We start from the raw sequence: 25,342 nt of genomic DNA on the forward strand, positions 1-25,342 counted from the left end.
TAGAAAGACAAAGAACGAAAATAATGACGATATATTTAAAAAAAATATATAAAAAAAACTTACGATAGAATTTTTTTTTTTTACTTTTATGTCTAATAAAAAGATTAGGGTCGGCGAGGAAAAAATAGGGTCGGTCGGGTCACCGGAAACACAGGTTTTGTTTTTTTTGGCCTAAGAGGAATTGGCTACATGTATACGATATTGGTTCAATTTAAATTCCATATGTTAGTTAACTTAAATACAATGTATTATCCAGACCTGACAATGCCCTCCAGTTCAGGCCTGTCCGGGCTCATGGCCCCACGGGCACCAGGTGCTCCTGGCGTTAATACTCTGGGCTCCCTTAGCGCCCAGCAGGTGATGAAACAACAGGGGCCTCAGCCAACTCCCACTCCCCCACAGCAGCCCATACAGCCACAAGGTTAGTGGTCCAACTTATGTTAGAATGTTTAATCATTTGATTATTTCACATAGTAATTAGTTTATTGATCACATTTGTTGACCATTTGTATGTATAGTAGGTTGTCGTTAATATATTTATTTATAAAATGTTGATGGGAGCAAATCTGGGAACAAAAATGAATGATGACATCGAATTTGACAGCTTACACAAATCATGCTAATGATACAACAACAAGTCCATCTGGAACCATACAACAAATATTTAATGTGGTCTTCAATCAATTCTTGTTTTATTCCTTTAGTTCCGACAGATGTATCGTCCCTGTTTCCGGACATGAACCAGCAGTTTACAAAGGAGGTAGAGGACGAGGCAAACTCTTACTTCCAGCGGATCTACAACCAGCCCCCGCACCCCACCATGTCCATTGACGAGGTCTTGGACATGCTCAAACGATTCAAAGACTCCGCTGTCAGGAAGGAAAAAGTAGGTTGAAGATGTTCTTTTCTTATCAACATGACTCCAGGGGGGAGTTGTGTATGCTTAGCTGTATTTAAGAGTGCCACAAAAGACCCCTCTTTCACATAGCCATGACCATCAAAATAATGTTATCTTTTTGGCAAAAAAATTCTAGCAATGGGGACTTAGGTGGCACTCTATGCTAATGTACTGTTGCATAAGACTTGCATAGGATATACAGCAATCAGGGCTTTTTCACCAAAAATTGTGAAGAGGCCTAGCCTTTTCATTTTGGGAAATTTAAATGCGTGAAATTCTGCAAATTGGGAAATTTAAATGTGTAAACGTCTCAAAATGGGAAATTTTTGAAGTAAGATCTTCCTTTTTTGGAAAAATATCGGGGAATTGTGAAAAAAAATCTGCAAATTGGGAAAATATGCCATTTTCCCCAATTGTGAAGTAGCCTAATTTCGGCCCCTAGCAAAGAAGGTGAAAAAGCCCTGGCAATGGTTTAATCAACACACCACAGGTTTCATTGAAATTATCATGCCTAACTTCTAAACGAAACAAGTACAAATGCATTTGGAAATCATTCATGAGTTGGTTCAACAGCTTCAAACATTGATCACAGAAATATTCCAAATTGAGGGTCATTGTAAGAATACATGAACTGATATGATCTGACAGCTGAAATGCTTTAAGATTGAGTACCAAACCAAAATATACCAGTCTTAATCAATTTCAACTGGTTAATGGTCAGTGTTACATTTCTTATTTCAAATGCTGTTAAAGTGTGTTATGAAGTCAATTGTATATCATTTTCCAGGATGTGTATGAGTGCATGCTGCGGAACCTGTTTGAGGAGTACCAGTTCTTCCCCAAATACCCAGATAGGGAGCTTCACACCACTGCTGTTCTGTTTGGGGGAATAATCGAGAAAGGACTCGCCACGTAAGTTAAGTTTTGTAGAGCTCTTTGTTTTATAGTCAAAGTAAGATTCCTTTTTGGTAGAGATTTGTTAAGCATTGTTAGGAAAACAGTGCTCCAGCTTGGCTTAAATAGGAGGGAAGGGCACCTCGCTGCCCTTTTCTGGACCCTGTTGCCTTTTTACTACACCCTGCTGTGCCTTTTTGTTCTGAGTCAATTTTTAAAAATAAGTATAAAAATGATAAATAGAAATAAATTTGACACTAAAGTAAATATAACAGTTAAGGTATTCATAACAAACTATATTAAAAGTAGTTACAACACATACAAAATAAGAATTGAACATTGGCCCTTGCAAGTGCCCCATTCAGTGTGCATCAAGTGCCCTTTCTGACCTAGCATCCTGCCCTTTTCAAACCCAGGCTGGAGCACTGCAAGATATCTTATTTAATTTAATTTTTATATAAAACTGGTAACACTGTAACTTCAGAATTGGCGAAACTTTTCTGACCCACCCGAGGCTGGTGAAGTTTGAATTGGTAAAAAATTGTCAAATATAATATAGACAAAGAGTAAAAAACTGATACATATGATTTTTAGATTTTGGTCATAGCTGAAAGTATTTTGCAATACTTTAACTTCTGGTTTTCAGATACATGGCATTGGGTATTGCTTTGCGGTATGTGTTGGAGGCTCTGAAGAAACAACATGGCAGTAAGATGTACTACTTTGGTATAGCAGCCCTAGATAGGTTCAAGACTCGCCTGAAGGATTACCCATCATATTGTCAGCACCTGGCTGCCATTCCACACTTTAGTCAATTTCCTCAGCCGCTCATAGAGGTACGGTGTTCAATTATGTTCAAAAGTCAGATTTGCAAGAATCTCTCTTTTTATTTATTTCTTAATCGGAATATTGTACAACACAGTCATCTTTTGTTTACCAAATCAGAACAAAACTATGTAAGGACTATTTCAATTATTAAAAGGAGAAAATCTCAAATTTCTATCATATGTTTCTAATTGATTTATCTTCCTCTGGTTAACAGTAGATTAGAAGCAGCATCAGGGGTTGAAATATAACTTGGAAAAGATTGGGCTCACTCTAATAAAGGCTTTTTTCCACCCAACAGTTTGTCGAGTATGGAGCCCAAAACCAAGAGCCGCCTCAGCTTGCAGCAGCCGCAGCAACCTCTCGTAGCTTGACCCCCGTCACGGCCTCCCTCAACCTTCTGGGAGGTCAGTCTATGTTTGGTATGGGTGGTAACCTCGGGGCACCAAGCTCAGTCTCAAACGCCATGAGCGCCGGGCTTGAGTCAACGTTCAATATGATGAGCATGGGCACCATGACATCCATTCCGACAACCACGGTGACAGTAACCACGGCAACAGCTTCCACCCCAGCAACAACAACAACAGCTAAGACAGGAAATATGCCTAAGGTAATCTATTCCTGATGGTGACATTTGTCAAGAGTTTTTCTAAGGCCTTAAGATCGGAGAAGCAACCTTCTGTTGTGGGGGGAAATAATGGGATTATTTTTTTCCAGCGATGTTCAAAATTTGGGTATACTGCAATTGTTTTAAAGATTTTTCTCTGTTTATGGCTGTTTCTGTAGAAGACACCAGTAAACACAAAGGCATTGAAAGCTTTGAAACAACATGTAACATTAAGTTTACAAGTAAGATTGGTGATTCATTCTGCACATCTCTAGTCCTATAGTCTATACTCATGTTTTTTCGTTGGGACCCTTTATTTACTAAATATTGTATCCTGGGGAGATGTTTGCTCAGGACCTATAGTTGTGGAGTCGACAGGGATTTCCTCAAGCAGACTTGTCATATTTAATCACTGATATAATGGGAATAAAAGACTTCCAAATGTGTACAATTACTTCTGGATTTTTGTTTACATAAATTTTACTTGCAGCCATCGATTGCCAGTGCCACCAACATTGACACCCTTCTGGCCGGTCAGGACAAGGAGGAGGTGGTCGTGCCCTCGGAAGCCATCCAAGACCGAGTGTTCTTCATTTTCAACAACCTCTCAATGTCAAACATGACGCAAAAGGTGTGGAAACAGATATTTGATAAGGACGATAAAAATTGAGCTTCACAAGTTTCATGGGTGGTTCGTCTGTAATAAAGGTTTAAGCCATGGCATGTTAAGTTAAAGCTCTCTGCAGCTGAATGTGGCATTTGCAGATCAATGCAATCAACATTGAAGCAATTGATGGTAATAAAGAAATAATCATGTAATCTTAACTTGATTCTGGTACAATAAATTAAACATACAGCATATTTGCAGAGTGAGGAGCTGAAGAAAGAAGTGAAGGAGGAACATCGACAGTGGATGGCCCAGTATCTCGTGATGAAGAGGGCCTCTATTGAGCCAAACTTCCATACGCTATATGCAAACTTTGTGGATGCTCTCAACATCAAGGATGTTGCAGAAATGGTCATACTGGAGGCATTTAGGAATATCAAGGTAATATAGGTTCTAGTATTATGTTTGGCTGTGGGTGGGTGTATGTTGACTTCAACAACTAGAACTTCTTTATGGTGGATGCAATATCCTCACAAATGCTGGATGTGTTTTTTTTCCAACATAATGGAGATCACAAAGTTTGAGACTCGGAGTTTGATACCTAGTACGACTTTGATTTATACTTGTTCCAAGTCTCCAATGTCTGATTTTTTCTTCTCACAGGTTTTGTTAAAGAGTGACAAAGGTGACGCTAACTTCTCGGACAGAACACTACTCAAGAACCTCGGACACTGGCTTGGCATGCTGACACTCGCCAAGAATAAACCCATCCTTCAGATTGTAAGTTTGTAATTTTAAATTTCCTATGTGCATGGATCTTACAGATGAATACTGTCTGAATTCTTGAATTGAATAGCAAAACTAATTAAAATTCGAATATTAAGAATTTGATGGAAAAGAAAATCTTATAAAGATCACTTATAGTTGTGGTGTGTTTCCAGGACATTGACCTGAAGAATCTGATTTATGAGGCCTACCATAAGGGTGCCAGGGAGCTGTTGTACGTTGTACCCTTCACTGCCAAGGTCCTCGAGTCATGTGGCAAGAGCAAGGTATGGAGATACATGATACAAACCAATAAGAGTGTTAAAAGTGGAGAAATTTAAGAGAGATCTTAGATCTTTCTGCTTCTTTATTTAAAGTCACTATAAAGATCTATTTTGATTCGTTGCATGTGTAAAGATGCATCACTCTCGGCCTTCTTTCTTGTGCAATATGCACTTTACGCAAGCAACTCAAAGTGATACAACCCCACAGATCAACTGTTCCATATTTATCATTGACATGCTTATTTACTAGAACTACAGGTAGAAATTTTAAACATACCTGTATGAAAAGTAGGCTGTTGTTAGAAAGCAAATCCAATATTGAAATGATTACAGACTCCAGTGGAATTGGTTTGTCTTCAATTAAAATTCACAAAGAAACTCAAATTGTTCCATATGATACACACATGCAAGCGTAGCTGTCTTTAATATTGAACTGTCGTAGTTCTAATACAACATAAATTAAAAACCTTACCATTCTTAAACTTGAACTTGACATTAATTATATTCAGGCAACTCCATTTTTCAAACCTATCCTCACACTATTCAAGCATTGATTGATTATGTTTATCCACAGGTATTCCGGCCCCCGAACCCCTGGATCATGGGCATCATGAATGTGCTGGCTGAGCTGCACCAGGAACCAGACCTGAAACTCAACCTCAAGTTTGAGATTGAAGTCCTCTGTAAAACCCTCATGCTGGATTTGGGGGTAAGTGATTGTAACATTATTGTTGCAACTTAAATGTGTTGTTTGCATATTACATGTGCTTGAAAGTACTGATTTTGCTTTTTGCCAGATAGCTAATCAAACTTGATGAAGTTTTGCTTAGGGGATTATAAATTTTCTGGAAATGAATTTTAATTACCGGTACTACTCATGATGGTGCTTTTTATGATTTTATGAAAAAGATAGAGAAATTATTAACCAAGAAAAAAAATCATGCATTGTAAATTATTGATAACAGTCATCAAAATTAGCCTTTTGGATGAACAAGTCCAAATTCATATTCTACTGCTTGGTATTACATTTTTTAACAAGCACTTTTGTATGAAACCAAGAGTTTGAGCAAGCCCTGAAAGTATTTTACCAGTGCAGGGCTTGTGGGCTTGCGCAAATTTGACAGCTGATGTAACTAGAAATGCATGAAATAAAAATAATGTTAAATTCTCCAGGACCTGAAACCAGGCAACTACCTGAAGGACACGTCTCGCCTGGCCAACCTGGAGATCCAGCTGTCCATCAACAAGCCCCTGGTGTCCCAGGTGTCTGCCCCACCTCCTCAGACCATCTCCACCCCTCAGCCCCCGGAACCTCCTGTCGTCCCCACCCTCACAAATGTGACCCCAACAGTGACGACCACCTCCATTACTGCATCGACCACCCCCAGTTCCACCCCAAGTCTCCCACCCCAGCCCCAGTTTGCTTTTGATGACATCATTGTTACATCACTGGCTGGACTTGCAACCCATATTGTCATCAATGAACAGGTTGGTTGTCTAAACTGTTATTAATTTATTCATCTGTAGTACATTTCGTTCAAGTATCAAGAAAGCTACATGTTTTATGAGAGTTTTTAATTTACGTTTATAAATTATCTGCATAACTATTTTCTGTTCAGAATTTGAACTAAGGTTATACCTAGCATAAATTTCACCATGTATATTTCAAGAACAAAATAGAGGGTGATTAACTCAGGCTTTGCTATTCTTTAGCTGGGAGTGTTCCAGGCTAACCCGCAGCTGAAGCAGTATGTACGCGTGTCCATTGAGAGAGCCGTACAGGACCTCCTGCCTCCCGTAGTGGAAAGGTCACTAAAGATCGCCCTTACTACATGTGAACAGATCATCAGAAAGGTACGCTGGCAAGATGTGGATGATGGTACTATATGGGAACAGTAGTTTTGATAAATCTTCTGAATATTAAAACCATTTAGGATATTGACTTAAAAATGTATATATAAGTAGATGATAATAACAGGTATATCATATGGAGGCACCAGTACTCTGGCTTTTTTTTACTGCTGCCATTGAACATGGTAAGATAGAAACTGTCTGGGAACACTAACAAGCAATTGATGATATGTGCTGTTAACCAAGACTCAGTGTTTGAAAAGAAAGTATATTGAGACATATCCATCCCCTCAGCCCCCTCAACCCCCTTTATACCTACCCTCACAAATGTGACCCCCTCTGACTTAATTTTTGAGTAGAAAGTATATAGAGACAACTTCTTATGCTATGTGGTTCATTGAAACAAAGTCAAACTTACTGTGTATTTCAGGACTTTGCTCTGGACCCAGATGAGAATCGTATGCGTGTTGCAGCCCACCACATGGTGCGCAGTATGACATCCGGTCTTACACTGTACACGTGCAGGGAACCACTTTTCCTGGCTATCTCAACCAACCTCAAAACAGCCTTCATGAACACACTCCGGGTTGGTAGATGTTGTTATGCCCCCACAAAGTGGCGGCATATAGGGTTGCCCTTGTCCGTACGTACGTCTGTCCGTCCGTACGTACGTACGTACGTCCCGAAGATTGTTTCCGATCTAATTCTTGAAAACCGTTTGTCCAATCCTCACCAAACTTTAAACACATGTTTGTGACCATAATATCTTGATCAAGTTCGATAGTCATGGAAATCGCTTTAGTCATTTAGGAGTTACGGCCCTTTTTTGCCAAAAATACTTCAAAAATATATGTTTCCAATCTAATTCTTGAAAAGTATGTGTCCAATCCTCACCAAACTTTACATACATGATTGTGACCATAATATCTTGATCAAGTTCGATAGCCATGGAAATCGCTTTTGTCATTTAGGAGTTACGGCCCTTTATTTGCAAAAAAAGACTTGAAAAATACGTCCCGAAGATTGTTTCCGATCTAATTCTTGAAAACTGTTTGTCCAATCCTCACCAAACTTTAAACACATGTTTATGACCATAATATCTTGATCAAGTTCGATAGTCATGGAAATCGCTTTAGTCATTTAGGAGTTACGGCCCTTTTTTGCCAAAAATACTTCAAAAATCATTATGGCTTATTTTCTGTGACAAAAAACCGAAGTGGAGGCATCCGTGTCCTATGGACACATTTCTAGTTTTATATCATGACATGGTGTGTATTATGACATCTGACCTCACACTGTGTATATAGAGGAAACATCTGTGTCTGACCATCTCATGCAAGGCTGGTTAAAAAATTTACCTTAAGTGTACCTATGTGTTTTACATAATGGCCTTTTAGGACCTTTAATCGCTTGATTTTCACTTGATTACTGATTAAAATTAAAATCACAGTTTGCATAATAGTGATCACTTTTTCAGTAGTAAATTCTTTAAAGCTATTAATTCTGCAGTATACAAGCATATATTCATTTCTGGAGATTTCCCAGGGGATTTGTGATAATCCCAAGGATATGGCATGTATGTGTATTTAATGAGTACTAGTATTTGTTTATACTATTGTAAAATGCTTGTATGTGTTGATTTATGTTTTCTTACCTGCTAAATAAACAGCAAGGAGCAAGCCAGCAGCAGAAGGAGTTGATCGAGCAGGCGGCCATGTTGGTTGCCCAGGACAACATAGAACTGGCCTCGGCCTTCATACAGAAGACTGCAGTGGAGCGCGCCATTCCCGAGATGGACAAACGACTTGCAGCAGTATGTGCTCCTAGTTGTCTCTCAGCCAAATGATATTACACTGCTTACTGCAATATTGTAAAATGCAATATGTTAATATCTGGACAAGTAAATAATAAAATTCAGGACTCTCCCAATACCAAGCCAGTGTCTTAGTTTAAACTCTTTTTTTGCAATGATTGTGAAACAAGTTGTTAGAACATCATTAATCACTTGGGGAAACCTGAGTATCCAGAGGAATACCACTGGTCTGGCTTGGTGACCATAAACCAAACTCACATGAGCCCTGGTATGGAATCGAACACAGTTCACAGGTGAAAAGCCAGTGTGCTAACCGAGCAAGCTACTGTCTTTCTCATTTGTTGGCTGTGATATCATGTTTACATGGAGAATAAAAGATGTTTTTGCAGAAAAATATTAAAACTTCCATCTATCATTGAGTTTGGACTATTGTAGAGTTTGGGAGAAGGGAATTAAGTTTATACATGTATATAGTTTAATAACGAAAATAAATTATTTTTACAGGACCTTGACAGTCGGAAGGCTGCAAGGGAAAAGGGTATCCGTTTCTGTGAGCCAATCACGCTGACATACCAGGCCGAGCGTATGCCGGAGCAGATACGCCTTAAGGTTGGTGGAGAGACGCCCCAGCAGATTGCTGTTTACGAGGAGTATGCCAGGAACATCCCAGGATTTCTGCCACTATCCGAGCTGAACCTGCCAGCAGGCCTTGCCAAACCTATGCCTGTAAGTGTCCAGTTCTATTATAGGGGTTGTGTAATGATATCTAACATTGAAAACTAAATGTTTGAGTACTCGAATACGTGATGTGTTCATTAAATGTTCTTTTTATAGAACTGCAACTGTATCCAGCTTTTATCAAAATTTTAAATACATGAATTTGGTATTTCTTTCAGTCTTACCCGGCCTCAGAGGAGCTGATGCTTATCTATGAGAAGATCGCTCGAGAGATTGAGCAGAGTATCTCGCAGGCAGGCGTGGCGGGCACCAACCCACTGCTGGCGCAGATGAGAGCGCTTCTTGACACAATCATGATGGCAGGGGCCAGTAGGGACCTAGCATCTGCAATGGCTCTGCTTCAGAAGGTAAGGGTCGGGAGTTTGGAGATTTGTCAAGTTCGTACTTTTTTTTTTTCCCCATACATTTACATATTAATGGTAGATGCCACCCTAGAAGTCAAGATAACAGTTTATGGTCAAGAGCCTTTAGCCAAATAATGGATACTAAAAGTTTCAATTCACCGATAAACTGCAATGAACCACTACAAATCATGTTTATTATGCCCCCTTTTGAAAAAAGTGGGGTATATTGTTTTGCACATGTCGGTCGGTCGGTCTGTCGGTCGGTCGGTCGGAATACCAAATGGTTTCCGATCAATAACTTGAGAACGCTTTGACCGAGGGACCTCATACTTGGTATGTGTATTGGTCATCACCAGCAGATGAACCCTATTGATTTTGAGGTCAGTGGGTCAAAGGTCAAGGTCAGTGTGACCTTTACATGAAAAACGGTTTCCGATCAATAACTTGAGAACGCTTTGACCCAGGAACCTCATACTTGGTAGGTGTATTGGTCATGACCAGCAGATGAACCCTATTGATTTTGAGGTCAGTGGGTCAAAGGTCAAGGTCAGTGTGACCTTTACATGAAAAACGGTTTCCGATCAATAACTTGAGAACGCTTTGACCCAGGAACCTCATACTTGGTAGGTGTATTGGTCATGACCAGCAGATGAACCCTATTGATTTTGAGGTCAGTGGGTCAAAGGTCAAGGTCAGTGTGACCTTAACATGAAAAAACGGTTTCCGATCAATAACTTGAGAACGCTTTGACCCAGGGACCTCATACTAGGTAGGCTTATTGGTCATGACCAGCAGATGAACCCTATTGATTTTGAGGTCAGTGGGTCAAAGGTCAAGGTCAGTGTGACCTTTACATGAAAAACGGTTTCCGATCAATAACTTGAGAACGCTTTGACCCAGGAACCTCATACTTGGTAGGTGTATTGGTCATGACCAGCAGATGAACCCTATTGATTTTGAGGTCAAAGGTCAAGGTCAGTGTGACCTTAACATGAAAAACGGTTTCCGATCAATAACTTGAGAACGCTTTGACCCAGGGACCTCATACTAGGTAGGCTTATTGGTCATGACCAGCAGATGAACCCTATTGATTTTGAGGTCAGTGGGTCAAAGGTCAAGGTCAGTGTGACCTTTACATGAAAAACGGTTTCCGATCAATAACTTGAGAACGCTTTGACCCAGGGACCTCATACTTGGTAGGTGTATTGGTCATGACCAGCAGATGAACCCTATTGATTTTGAGGTCAGTGGGTCAAAGGTCAAGGTCAGTGTGACTGTAAGCTGAAAAAAGGTTTTCTGATTGTCCATATTTTTTTAATGCATGCACAGATGATTGGGATTGATGTATAAATGTTTATATAGAAATGATTTTCTTTTATGTTACTATTTTAGTTGGGCATTTATTTGCCTTCTTAAGTTATCATAAGTAGATGACCTGCCTCATATGCATCCAATGACAAATCAGCTGTCATTTCAGTCCATGCATATTTCATTCAATTGTCCAAATATTTCTGGCAACTTGGCGCTCAGGGGGCATAATGTTTGACAAACATCTCTTGTTGACCTTGATTCTCTCCCCGCAGGCTACTGAGGGGTTGATGGAGCAGTTCACCGCCCGGACCCAGGATCAGAAATTAATGTTGAGGTTCCGAGACTGTCACCTCCTTGTGTTGAATGCTTTGCAAGATCAGAGAGCATTTGGGCCTCAGTGGACCAGCAAACATGTTACCAGGTGAGTGAGAGGATGGGGCTGTTTTGGGGGCAAATATCCAACAAGATCAGAGGATATTTGGACCAGCAAACATGTTACCAGGTGAGTGAGGGATGGGTCTGTTGAGAGGTTAAATGTCCAGCAAAATCAGAGGGCATTTGGGCCACAGTGGACCAGCAAACATGTTACTAGGTGAGTGAGGGGATGGGTCTGTGAAGGGTTAAATGTCCAGTAAGATCAGAGGGCATTTGGACTTCAGTGGACCGGCAAACTTGTTACTAGGTGAGTGAGGGGATGGGGCTGTTCAAGGGGCAATCACCAAGCAAGATCAGAGGGCATTTGGGCTTCAGTGGCCAGGTGAGTGAGGGATGGGTCTGTTAAGAGGTCAAATGTCCAGCAAAATCAGAGGGCATTTGGGCCACAGTGGACAAGCAACACATGTTACCAGGTGAGTGAGGGGATGGGGATGTTCAAGGGGCAATCACCAAGCAAGATCAGAGTGAGGGGTGGGGCTGTTGAGAGGTCAAATGCCCAGCAAAATCTGAGTGCTTTTGGGCCACAGTGGACCAACAAACATGTTACCAGGTGTGTGAGAGGATGGGTCTGTTTTGAGGGAAAGGGTGTCACTAAAAGATGTGTTTGATCATAAAAGATGTCCCTAGGAGATGTGGTGTGGTATTGACATAATAAACTGAATACAGCCAAACATATTGTCATAAGATATGAGAAAGGACCATAGTGGCTTCTTTAACTTGATGATAGGCGGATGGGTTCAACCTGGTGGTAGACATTCTCATGCAGAGGGGCCTTGTGGTCTTAACCCAATACCACAATACCACATGCAGACTCAAATAGAAGCAACCGTCATATATTTAATCCTTCTTTATCTATTATTTGCAGGTGTGTGTCAGAGGGATGCCGGGAGGAACATCGTTTTAACCTGGAGGCAGTAGACATCCTCATTCAGAGTCAGCTTGTGAACCTTAACTCGTACGACATGTACCTCTTCCAGCTAATGGAGAGCGACAGGAATGGTGTCGCTATCACATTCGCCATGCAGCTTGTCCAAAGATACTGTGTGGATGATAAACGCAGTGGACAGATAACTGAGGTATGCCTGATGAGCTAACTTTTAACTAGTTAGCATAGCATGATCATTGTTGTTAAAATATAGAGGGGGATGGTTGAGTTTACAACAATTATAATGACTAATTGAACCCAGTTCCCCTTACAAAGTGAGGTTTTAGTCCCGTCATTTTCGCTGTATGTTACAAAAATGAATTGTTAAGAAAAGTAAATCAGTTGATTAGAATTTGATGATAAAATGTGATTAAACTCAATATGAGGTATAGCAAGTACATGTTAATAGATTTGGCTGCATTTTAAGTTATTGCTCTATAGATATAGATAAATACAAACTGCCATAAGGAAGTCTATTGAATTTCAAACTTGTTAACCATTGTTTGTGTATTACAGGCTGACTTTGCAAACACCATTGAGTTCCTGAGCTACTTTGCTGGCAAGTCCAGGCAACTCCCGGCTGGGTAAGTTTGATATTGTTTCACTGACCAAGAGTTCATCATATATCAGATGTGATGGGTAAATTGGTTTATGCTGAATAATAGTGTTATGTTCCTGTATATATCATCTCCTTTACAAATGACACTATTCTGTTGGTTAAGAGATACATGATGTAGGTGAATATTCACTTGAGTAAATTTAAGTACCCCAGAAAAAGGCAGAAATTCCAAATTTCCAGCAACTAACATTTAAAAAAAGTTTCTTAACTTCAAACAGCCATGCTTGTTTTACACCTTAACATGTCTGATAGGGACAAAAAACATGTTTATCAGATATGTTTCGAAAAACCAAAATCCCATAGTTAAATAAGACAGAATAACCTTTGTAGTCAAGTTCCTGATTTACCAAACTCAGAAAAAAAGTTCAAAAGCTTGTTACTGGTTTTAAGACGCAGGCATTTTTTTTACATCGAAATCTAAGGGGAAAAGGTGTGTCTTATAACCAGTCTTTTACGGTATCAATCTAGGTTACATTCAACCATTACTAATTATAAATAATGGTGAAATTTTGGTTAAGTGTGGGGTTTTCTTGGAAATATAAAAGGTAGTTGGTATCACTATAAATAGCTCTTGTGAGGCATAAACACTGGAACATATACTGATAGTGTATATACCATACACCCTCAGCTACTAACAAAAGTGACTAATAATACCACACCAGACTGAACTTTGTTTACATGTTTATTGCGAGAAATGTTTTTATAAAAACCTGTATGAAAAACTAGAGAACATACAATAATTTCCTGGGAGTATATTTTGAGGCTGTGTTTGATGGCCTTAAGCTTAAAACTTTTCTGAAACTAGAAATTTAGCCAAGCTTGACTTCAGAAGGAAAGTCAGGCCAGCAAGTGAACAAACGACACGAACATTGCAGACTGACGAACCTGTTGGAGAACCTGCGCCAGACCCCAACTACCGGTGGGGGAGGGGAGTTTGGAATGCTAGACCGAGCCCCGGGCGGGGGCGGACCCACCTTCATGATGCAGTCGGGTATAACCCAGGCACGGGAGATCGAGGATCCGCCCGGCCTCCACGAGAAAACTGAGTACTTGCTGCGGGAGTGGGTCAACATGTACCACTCGCCTGCAGCAGGGAGAGACAGCACGAAGGCGTTCTCCGCATTTGTACAACAGGTCAGTGTGATACATTGCAACACAGTAGAATACTGTATATTTTGATTCTGCCTGGTCCTTTTTTACTGTTTTTGATTTTTTGGCCAATTTTGCAAAACTATTTTAATTAAATAGTGATATGAATATTATTTTTATTCAATTTCCCAAGGTTTACAATATGCACTATCACTATTTAATTATGTAAAATAAAACATTGATGAGTTCAAATTAAGTTTTAAGTTTGAGATCAGATCACTTAGCAGATATAAGCCCTCATGATACTTACCCAGACCTACAGCTCATGTATATTGTAGACCTTATGATAATATTTTTCAATAGACTTGATGATTAACATAAGATGCCTGATGTCTTTGGTGTCAGCTGCTTGTTCCATATATATGCATGAAGTTTTGAACTCTTGTGAGGTTTATTTTGCATCAGTGCTCTGCACTGTTGTGTATCCTAGAAATGATCGAAATGAGTGTTCTGTCTTTGCACTTATCCAAATCATAGTCACACAAAACATCCATAAAGCATATCAACTAATTGTAGGCTAGAGCATTCCATCCCCTCCTATTTAAATGGTGATTATTGTATTGTCAAACACTGCAGTTTTAGTTAAACCTTGCACTTGATAAAATGTTATACATGTATATGCCTTAAATTTAGCTAGCTGTAGACAGATCCAGTTATTGAGGTCAGTTCTTGAAGGTAAAGCACAATGTTGTTACAAGAAATGAGGACAGTCTCATGGATTAGCTTTATCTCGACCATCACTGGCACAAATATTCTGGGCCCTCAGAGTTGATTTATCCAGATATATTTGTGTTGATCAATGGTCACAGTTTATTGTCAATGACTTTCAAAGAAGTTGATTTACGGAAAGATTTATCAGGGTATGATGAAGCATGCGCAGTGTTTTAAAAAAACAACAACAGCTGCCGCCCAAAATAAACGGTTCAAATGGCAATTTGGGCAGTTCAAATGTGGAAAAATATGTGAATTTTCAGTAGAATAAGTAGTAGCTGGTCCATAACTTTACTATTTGAGATGGTTTAACTAAAACTTATTAAGAGCCTTGGTGCGGCAATTCTGACCATGGAACTTGTGTATTTAACAGTGTAAACAGTGAAAACTATGAATACTGTTTTAGATTTAGAAGAAAACCCAAACTCAGGGAGCTCTGCCTGTAATCAAAGCTATATCTGCATTTTGTATAGGAATTATTTCTTATCAAAAAAGGTCAACAAATCCATGTTGCCCTTATATCCCTTCCAGATGCACCAACAAGGAATACTGAAAACAGACGACTTGATAACCCGATTTTTTCGGTTGTGCACGGAGATGTGCGTTGATCTGTGCTACAGGGCTCTGTCAGAGCAGACGCACAACTCCGGTCTGGTACGCGCCAAGTGTTTCCACACCCTGGACGCGTTCGTACGACTGATCACCCTGCTGGTGAAACACTCCGGCGACACTGCCAACTCAGTGACCAAGATCAACTTGCTGAATAAGGTGAGATTGACAATGTTTATCTCTCAATGTGATGCAGTGTTTCCTCAAAAGTGACGTGAATTTCAGGTAAAATAAGATGTAATAAGACATACATATGCTTCTCTATATATTTTGAAAATATTTTCAAGGTTTTCTTCAAGCTGTGTAAAGTGCTGTCTAGATTTTTTGGAAAAGGGCCATAACTGATGTTTGAAAAATTTGTGGCCCAATCCTTTTGCATGTCCTTTTTATATTAACAAGTTAGTTACATTGCACTGATTCTGTTCCTTTGCTGTTTTCTTTATCATAATTATATTGTGTAAATGTACCATTTGGGTGTATTGCCGGGAGTATGCAGGACCAAGGGGCATGCAAGACTAAGCTATGGTAGTTGTAAAATAGAGGGCATTATATAAAGGTCAAGCTGGAATTTCAAGTACTAGTAAAACCATTTTTTTTCTCATATCCCCAGGCGTTGGGTATAATAATAGGTGAGCAAGACCACAAAGCTTGAGAAAGACATTTATAGAAGTTATTGCTGCAATGGAAAGATTTAACATATCCAGCTCTCAATTCCCTATGTGTTTGGTATAGTAGCGGGCATGCTACTGCAGGACCATGAAGATTTGAAGAAAGACTCAAGCTTAAACACATCTATGGAAGTTTTAGCTTCAAATAAAAGGTTTAACAATACATCTCTCACTTCCACAGGTGTTGGGTATAGTAGCAGGCGTGCTGCTGCAGGACCATGAGGTACGCAAGACAGAGTTCCAACAACTGCCCTACCATCGCATCTTCATCATGCTCTTCATTGAGCTCAATGCCCCCGACATTATCCTAGAGAACATCAATTTCCAGGTTCTCACTGCCTTCTGGTGAGTCAATGTTGAGGAACAGAACATTTGCAGTGTTCGGAATGGAATGTGAGGGAAATACATAGACTTAGATGAAGAAAAAGGATTGAATTTGGCTATTTGGTGTTAAATGTCAATTATTTGTTTCTTTATAGGATTTTTTAAGCCCCTACAAAAATGGGAGTGGGGTATATAGATTTGCTCTTGTCCGTCCGTGCGTGCATGCATCCGTCCTTCCCTGATTCTGTACGAAAGTATTATGGGAACTGTTGTCCAGTCAAATTCCAAAACTATATAACCTAGAGTCATGAAATCTGGGGAATGTTAATGAGGTGATTAAGTTGTGCACCTGGTGTTTCATCAACTCTGTGCAAGCAGTAAAACCAGAGGTATGGCCCTTGAAATAGCAAAAATGGCATTTCTGTCACTCTATAGGCCAATAATATTTCACCTTAAGTCCAGAAACCTAGCCAGAATGTTATTTAGGTGTTGAAGTTGTGAACCTGGGGTTTCGTTTCTATACTGCACTTAGTAAATCTAGAGTTATGAAATATAATATAGGCATTTTGGGACTTTTTCTACTTGCGTCGCTCATAAATTAAAAATTATAAGTCATCCACTATTTCAGATCTTTCTGAGCGGTATTCAAGGTTATTAAGTTGTGGAAATCATGACTTTGATGCACATTTTTATGCCCCCGAAGGTGGGCATATTAAAATCGCACCGTCCGTCCGTCCATCCGGCTCTATAACTTTCCCTTGTATGGACAGATTTTAAAATAACTTGCCACATGTGTTCCACATACCAAGACGACGTGTGGCGTTAAGAACCGTGTCCCTACCTCAAAGGTCAAGGTCACACTCAGTGTTTATTCACAATGGAGTGCTGCATATAAGGACATAGAGTATAGGTTGTCGTGTCCGGGCTGTAACTTTCTCTTGTATGGACAGATTTTAAAATAACTTGCCACATGTGTTCCACATACCAAGACGACGTGTCGTGTGCAAGACCCGTGTCCCTACCTCAAAGGTCAAGGTCACACTTAGTGTTTATTTACAATGGATTGCTGCATATAAGGACATAGAGTATAGGTTGTCGTGTCCGGGCTGTAACTTTCCCTTGTATGGACAGATTTTAAAATAACTTGCCACATTTGTTCCACATACCAAGACGACGTGTCGCGTGCAAGACCCGTGTCCCTACCTCAAAGGTCAAGGTCACACTTAGTGTTTATTCACAATGGAGTGCTGCATATAAGGACATAGAGTATAGATTGTCGTGTACGGGCTGTAACTTTCCCTTGTATGGACAGATTTTAAAATAACTTGCCACATGTGTTCCACATACCAAGACGACGTGTCGCATGCAAGACCCGTGTCCCTACCTCAAAGGTCAAGGTCACACTTAGTGTTTATTCACAATGGAGTGCTGCATATAAGGATATAGAGTATAGGTTGTCGTGTCCGGGCTGTAACTTTCTCTTGTATGGACAGATTTTAAAATAACTTGCCATATGTGTTCCACATACCAAGACGACGTGTCGCGTGCAAGACCCGTGTCCCTACCTCAAAGGTCAAGGTCACACTTAGTGTTTATTTACAATGGATTGCTGCATATAAGGACATAGAGTAAAGGTTGTCATGTCCGGGCTGTAACTTTCCCTTGTATGGACAGATTTTAAAATAACTTGTCACATGTGTTCCACATACCAAGACGACGTGTCACGTGCAAGACCCGTGTCCCTACCTCAAAGGTCAAGGTCACTCTTAGTATTTATTCACAATGGAGTGCTGCATATAAGGACATAGAGTATAGGTTGTCATGTCCGGGCTGTAACTTTCTCTTGTATGGACAGATTTTAAAATAACTTGCCACATGTGTTCCACATACCAAGACAACGTGTTACATGCAAGACCCGTGTCCCTGTCTCAAAGGTCAAGGTCACACATAGTGTTTATTCACAATGGAGTGCTGCATATAAGGACATAGAGTATAGGTTGTCGTGTCTGGGCTGTAACTTTCCCTTGTATGGACAGATTTTAAAATCACTTGCTACATGTGTTCCACATACGAAGACGACGTGTCGTGTGCAAGACCCATGTCCCTACCTCTAAGGTGAAAGATACACTAAGTGTTTATTCACAAGGGAATTCTGAATATAAGGACATAACAGTGTAGGTTGTCAAGTATGGGTGGTATTTTTTTATGTTCAGAGGCAATTTAAAATAACTTGCCATATGTATTTGACACGTAAAGGCAAGATCAACTTTTCATGTACTGACCTTGTTCGTAGGTCAATGTCACATTCGGGGGCATTCTTCACATACTGTGACAGCTCTTGTTATATCTAGAATGCAGACGTTTTTTGTTATTATATAAACTCAAAACTTAAATTAGTTGATCTACTGAGCACTAGGTATTTTTTTTAAAGAAAAGTAAATGTACTATTATGAAATAGACAGCATATTAATTATGAACGTTCATATTGCCTAATGAATAATAAGATCTCGTGTAGAATGTCTTCAATAAATCTGAGAGGGCGAGAGGCGTGAAGTTTTCTTTCTCATACCCAATAGTGGTGGGCTCCAGCATTCTTTTGGCCCCTCAAAATGAACACCAGTACTGGTTTTATGTTCACTATGGAGCTGAAATTAATGTATATAACTTGTGTTTGTTACAGCAACACGTTCCATGTACTGAGACCCACGAAGGCCCCGGGCTTCTGTTTTGCCTGGTTGGAGCTGATCTCTCATCGAGTGTTTGTAGGGCGCATGCTGGCGCTCACCCCACAACAGAGGGTAAGGGAAAATGACATTCAGGGGTTATTTATAGAACACAGAGATTTTAAAGTCTTTATTATTGAATGTAGAAAACTTCAATTGAAAAAAACTGGAGACAGATAAAATAATCTTGAAAATATTCATTTTTTTGATTGGTATCAAAATAGATTTTATTTATTAAAATAAGTACATCACATCTTAGTCCATAAAAGTTTAGGTCACAATGATTTTAAAGGATATAACTGTATAACGAAGGAACACTTATAACTATATGATAATAAGCTTGTCTATTCCAGGCATGGGGCATGTACGCTCAGCTACTGATCGACCTGTTCAAGTTCCTCCACCCGTTCCTGAGGAATGCTGAGCTTACCAAGCCAATACACTTCCTCTATAAGGTAGGGATTACACATTTTAAAGACTGTTGTACCTCCTTCTGTTTGTATTTGATGTTGAACTGTCTTTCCCTTAACCCTAGTTTTTTTACTTGGATACAAGACTTGATTTCTGCTAATTTAATTTTTGTAATGTACAGCCAAAGACCAAAGTGTGCATATTTTTGACGAATATGATATTCTATGTTTGTGGATATGCATTGCAATAGAGCTGGATTAAATGTTTAAATAACCTGGGACTGTATCTCAATATTCTTATCCATGTATTTAGACATGCCTCATCAATTTGATTAAGAATATTGGTCAACTAATTTTATAGTCAAAGCACAGGGAGGGATGTGATATGTCTGCAAATTTAAAGCTCAAGGGACCAATTATTAAAAAAAATATGGTTAAAAAAGTTAACTGGTTGCTTTCAGCTGATACTTTTATTTGTAGTTAGTATTGACACTCCAGGTTGTTTCAAATGGTTGGGAAAGCCCTCAAAAGGGTCTTTTAAAAGCAAGTTTTGCTTCTGTGGCTGGGTGCTTCACCCCCTTTGACCACCAGTCGAGTCCTAAAGCGCCCTCAAAACCCATCACTGAAGGTTTGAGTCCTACAGCTAGCAGCTCAATCACATCCCTGAACCACAACACTCTATTTCTACATGTTGAATTAAGTGAAATCTAATTTGGTTATTGAATATGAACCCCAGACACACACAGCACACGCTAGAGCCAAGAATCGACAAGTAGAGGAAACAAGAAAGTATTATGAGAGAATTGTTTGTCATTAAAAAGACCTGTAACATATAGGTGGTATAGGCTTTTACATCACTGAACCAAAACACTTCACTATGATCTGCCTTATCATATGAGGTGCTTAACATGATTTTTTGCCTTCAAACATAATTCTTAAAAATGAAATAATCATTGGAAAAAGTGCTGAAAAGAATAAAAAGATGTTAAAACTTCTCTCTTTTGAATGAAAAGGTTTTTTTGCATTATTGTTTTTTATTAAGACATCATGTGTGCAGTCAAAATTTGCACCACATTGCCAAGCTTGTAAGCACATAATTTTTCCACTTTTAATAATATCATCCAGCAAGTTTCAGCATTACTTTTTGACGTTTCACTCAATTGAAATACCAAATAAAATAAGAAAAAACATAAATTATATATACCCTATGTGACTTAAGGCTCAAAATTGTGTTTTACAGCACCTATGTACTGTGACCACTTAAACCATGGTAAATATGTTTTCCAGGGTACGTTGCGAGTGTTGCTGGTTCTGCTCCATGACTTTCCCGAATTCCTCTGTGATTACCACTACGCGTTCTGTGACATCATCTCCACTAACTGTATCCAGATGCGCAACCTGATTTTGAGCGCGTTTCCCCGCAACATGCGCCTCCCCGACCCCTTCACTCCGAATCTAAAGGTGGATATGTTGGCTGATATTGCCCACGCTCCAAGGATACCGACAAACTTTGCAAACATGATCACTCCCGTCTCATTCAAAAATGTAAGTCTCATTAGTTGAGTGGCAGTGTCAGTAAATAGTTGTTCATTTTAAAATAAACCATGTTCTCTATGTTTCATGTTATCTTGACATACTTTTCCCAAGTTGGCTTCGTATGTTACCAGGATATGGTGAACCATTAGGTTTCTTTGTTCATTTCGTTTGTTTTAGAAAGAAAATTAATACAGACTGTTAAAGTCATGAATATTTGACAATTACATCTTAGGCTGTCTTTACCAAAATATCTTGATTTCCTCAAAAGACCTGTTTGTAAGAAATGTACATATTTTTTACCAACCCTTATAACTAGGACCTGGACTCATACCTGAAGACACGCTCCCCAGTGACGTTCCTCTCGGACCTTCGCAGCAGCTTACAGTCCAACGAGCCGGGCTCACGCTATAATATCTCGTTGATGAATGCCCTGGTATTGTACGTGGGTACACAGGCCATACAGCACATACACACGAAGAGCCTCACACCAAGCATGTCGACAATCGCCCACTCGTCTCATATGGACATATTCCAGAATCTTGCTGTTGACCTGGACACTGAAGGTATAAGAATACATTATCATGTTACTGGAGATGGTTTAGTAGTCAAAGTTTGAAGATTTTTATAGTAACATTTTAATTGACTGGTCAAAAAATTGCGTCCAAAACGTTCTCGTAAAGCTGCAATAAAGCAATTGCTTTACCCTTATTGCAACTAGTTTAGTTTAGCCTAATGAAAGCTAAGTAGTTTATATAAAAGGTTTTAAGTGTTGTTCATGTAAAATAAGGCTTAGGTTACCTTGATTTTGCATAAGTTCTATTTTTCTATTGCAGGTCGATACTTATTCCTGACAGCTTTAGCGAACCAGCTGCGCTACCCCAACAGCCACACCCACTACTTCAGCTGCACACTGCTGTACTTGTTTGCCGAGGCCAACACGGAAGCCATACAGGAACAAATCACCAGGTAGGACACAGGATTGTGCAGTGTTTGTCACTGTAAAAACTGCTTGTTACTAGTAACAAAATGTTTTGGCTCTTAATAAACACTTATCATAACAGAAGGATTTTATAGTTTTACTCTCTTACTGTTTATGTTCAAAATATGAATACTGTTTCCATTTTACCAGTATTTATTATTTGATGTGTGGCATTTCTTACTTAAAAGTCAGTACATTCATGACCTTGGAAATTTTTTAAACCACAAGTCCCATTCATGTTGCAGGGTACTGTTGGAGCGTCTGATTGTCAACCGCCCCCACCCCTGGGGCCTGCTCATCACCTTCATAGAGCTTATTAAGAACCCCCAGTTCAAGTTCTGGACTCATGAGTTTGTCCACTGTGCTCCCGAGATTGAGAAGTAAGTACCAACAGTCTTGATGGGAGGACTATTCATTTAGATGATAGGGGTTATATGGGGGGTGATTTTTAACGCCAATATTTGAATGTTCCTAATCCCAAAAAGAAAAGATTCTGGTGGTAAAATGTTATTTCTTTTCCTGTTTTTCCAACTGAACAGTAGTCGGTTTGGCAAACAACTTCCCCTATTGAAGTTTGTCACCTGCAAAGGGTGGCGCGCACAAAGATTGCTTTTTCCATCAGCATTATCTCGTTTCAAATAAAAAAAATTCACAACTTGGTGATCAAAACTTTGGAATTACTTGGTGGATAGTCCTCAAACTTGATTTGCACACTTGTCATATTCTGTAGATGACCCATATTTTGGGGGCTAAATGTCACATTCATGATGATCTGTCAAGGTCACCATGACCTTTACTAGGAAAATTGTGAGTGCTCCAGACAGGCGACCTGTCCAGTTTTTTTTAGGTTTAATGTTTTTTTTACTGTTATAATAACGTTAAATGTTGTAAATCTTTTAATAATAAAAAAACCTTGTTTCACAATATTGATGATTATTGTATTTGTGAATAGAAAGTTCTAAGTTCATCTTTCATATTTTCTAGGTTGTTTGAGTCAGTTGCTCGATCCTGCATTCAAAAAGGGTCAGGGGCGACCCCATCACGTGAACAAGAGGCTGCCGAGTTACATTAGGGGCATGTGACCTTACTGACAGGATGCCATACGCATTAGTCATGTGACTTGACCAAACAAATCATGTGACATCTGCGTCAGTCGTGTTACTTCACAGACGTCTGTGTTTGTCATGTGATTTGACCAATCTTATCAGATGACCCTTGCAGAATCCAGAAGCTACTATGCCTGGTCTTATATTTGAACCAATTCTCCAAGAGAATGTTGGCACTTGCAACAAACAAAATATTTGTTAGCAGTCAAACAAAATAATCAATGGAAATATTTAATATACGGTCATTGTAAAAGATGAAGTGTTCTGTGTTTCATTTAAAGTTCCTTATGTGTTAAAGTCACATGAATATTAATGTTTGTCAGAAGAATTATTTCATTTATCCTCCTTTATTCCAAGTTGGTACTTGTGCTATTGTATATAATATTTTGAAACTAGACATAGTTGCAGTGTATGTGTGGACTTGCGCATTTAGGAACTGGTTTGTACATTAAGGTAGTTTTGCTTCCATACCTGTAAATGCTTGGATGTGTGATATCTTGTGTATAGTGTGAATGATTTGCTGTAGTAAATATGAGTATATACTTTGTCTTTGTTTTGATTTCCATTTTGAGATGCCAAACAAAATTATCCAATACAGTGTTTTTCAGAATTCAGTTTTATTTGTTTAGAACTATGGTACACATTTTATAGCATAATGGGTCTTGAAATACAGTGCTTAAAGCATAATGGGTGTGGAACTCTGGTACTTGAAGAATAATGGCCTTGGAACTACAGTACTTAAAGCATAATTGGTTTGGAACTACAGTACTTAAAGCATAATGGGTTTGGAACTACAGTATTTTAAGAATAATGGCCTTGGAACTACAGTACTTAAAGCATAATGGGTTTGGAACTACATTATTTTAAGAATAATGGGTTTGGAACTACAGTATTTGACAAATAATGGCCTTGGAACTATAGGACTTAAAGCATAATGGGTTTGGAACTACAGTATATGAAGAATAATGGCCTTGGAACTACAGTATTTAAAGCATAATGGCCTGGGAAATATAGGACTTAAACATAATGAGTTTGGAACTACAGTACTTAAAGCATAATGGGTTTGGAACTACAGCACTCAAAGCATAATGGGTTTGGAACTATAGCACTCAAAGCATAATGGGTTTGGAATTACAGCACTTGAAGAATAATGGGTTTGTAATACAGTTCTTAAAGAATATTAGATTTGGAACAATGGTACATGGATTGGAACTACAGAACTTAAAGCATTATGGGATTGAAACTGCAGAACTTAAAGAATAATGGAATTGGGACTACAAAACTTAAAGAATAATGGGATTGGAACTACAGAACTTCAATAATAATGGGATTGGGACTACAAAACTTAAAGAATAATGGGATTGGGACTACAAAACTTAAAGAATAATGGGATTGGGACTACAAAACTTGAAGAATAATGGGATTGGAACTACAGAACTTAAATAATAATGGGTTTATAACTACAGTTCTTAAAGAATAATGGGTTTGGAACTACAGTACTTAAAGAATATGGGTTTGGAACTACAGAACTTTAAGAATAATGGGATTGGAACTACAGAACTTCAAGAATAATGGGATTGGGACTACAAAACTTAAAGAATAATAGGATTGGGACTACAAAACTTGAAGAATAATGGGATTGGAACTACAGAACTTAAATAATAATGGGTTTATAACTACAGTTCTTAAAGAATAATGGGTTTGGAACTACAGTACTTAAAGAATATGGGTTTGGAACTACAGAACTTTAAGAATAATGGGATTGGAACTACAGAACTTCAAGAATAATGGGATTGGGACTACAAAACTTAAAGAATAATAGGATTGGGACTACAAAACTTGAAGAATAATGGGATTGGAACTACAGAACTTAAATAATAATGGGTTTATAACTACAGTTCTTAAAGAATAATGGGTTTGGAATTACAGTACTTAAAGAATATGGGTTTGGAACTACAGAACATTAGGAATAATGGGATTGGAACTACAGAACTTATAGAATAATGGGATCGGAACTTAAAAAATAATGGGTTTGGAACTACAGAACTTAAAAAATAATTGGATTGGAACTACAGAACTTAAAGGTTAATGGGTTTGGGACTACAGAATAATAGGATTGGAACTACAGAACTTAAAGAATAATGGGTTTGGAACTACAGAACTTAAAAAATAATTGGATTGGAACTACAGAACTTAAAGATTAATGGGTTT

The 25,342-nt window shown here is 38.9% G+C and overlaps 1 protein-coding gene across 2 annotated transcripts in view; it reads left to right on the top strand.

The window, feature by feature from the left end:
- The window catches only part of LOC128243074 (CCR4-NOT transcription complex subunit 1-like), a 41,171-nt gene extending 17,498 nt beyond the window's left edge, over nt 1–23,673 (top strand). For both annotated transcript variants that reach the window (XM_052960579.1, XM_052960580.1), the window contains exons 18-46: nt 257–421; nt 705–886; nt 1,686–1,810; nt 2,439–2,628; nt 2,919–3,227; nt 3,715–3,855; nt 4,093–4,272; nt 4,495–4,611; nt 4,773–4,883; nt 5,455–5,589; nt 6,054–6,368; nt 6,594–6,734; nt 7,162–7,317; nt 8,401–8,544; nt 9,049–9,270; nt 9,441–9,629; nt 11,210–11,358; nt 12,238–12,448; nt 12,814–12,881; nt 13,792–14,050; nt 15,308–15,544; nt 16,235–16,398; nt 19,058–19,175; nt 19,454–19,555; nt 20,798–21,055; nt 21,363–21,609; nt 21,880–22,012; nt 22,271–22,405; nt 23,010–23,673. In XM_052960579.1, the coding sequence (XP_052816539.1) occupies nt 257–421; nt 705–886; nt 1,686–1,810; nt 2,439–2,628; nt 2,919–3,227; nt 3,715–3,855; nt 4,093–4,272; nt 4,495–4,611; nt 4,773–4,883; nt 5,455–5,589; nt 6,054–6,368; nt 6,594–6,734; nt 7,162–7,317; nt 8,401–8,544; nt 9,049–9,270; nt 9,441–9,629; nt 11,210–11,358; nt 12,238–12,448; nt 12,814–12,881; nt 13,792–14,050; nt 15,308–15,544; nt 16,235–16,398; nt 19,058–19,175; nt 19,454–19,555; nt 20,798–21,055; nt 21,363–21,609; nt 21,880–22,012; nt 22,271–22,405; nt 23,010–23,097 (4,991 nt within the window). In that variant the 3' untranslated portion in view covers nt 23,098–23,673. The remainder of the gene's footprint in view (nt 1–256; nt 422–704; nt 887–1,685; nt 1,811–2,438; nt 2,629–2,918; nt 3,228–3,714; nt 3,856–4,092; nt 4,273–4,494; nt 4,612–4,772; nt 4,884–5,454; nt 5,590–6,053; nt 6,369–6,593; nt 6,735–7,161; nt 7,318–8,400; nt 8,545–9,048; nt 9,271–9,440; nt 9,630–11,209; nt 11,359–12,237; nt 12,449–12,813; nt 12,882–13,791; nt 14,051–15,307; nt 15,545–16,234; nt 16,399–19,057; nt 19,176–19,453; nt 19,556–20,797; nt 21,056–21,362; nt 21,610–21,879; nt 22,013–22,270; nt 22,406–23,009) is intronic.
- Nucleotides 23,674–25,342: the final 1,669 nt, after the last annotated feature.

The sequence above is a fragment of the Mya arenaria genome, chromosome 8 (genome assembly GCF_026914265.1).
Source record: "Mya arenaria isolate MELC-2E11 chromosome 8, ASM2691426v1".
Taxonomy (NCBI): Eukaryota; Metazoa; Mollusca; class Bivalvia; order Myida; family Myidae; genus Mya; species Mya arenaria.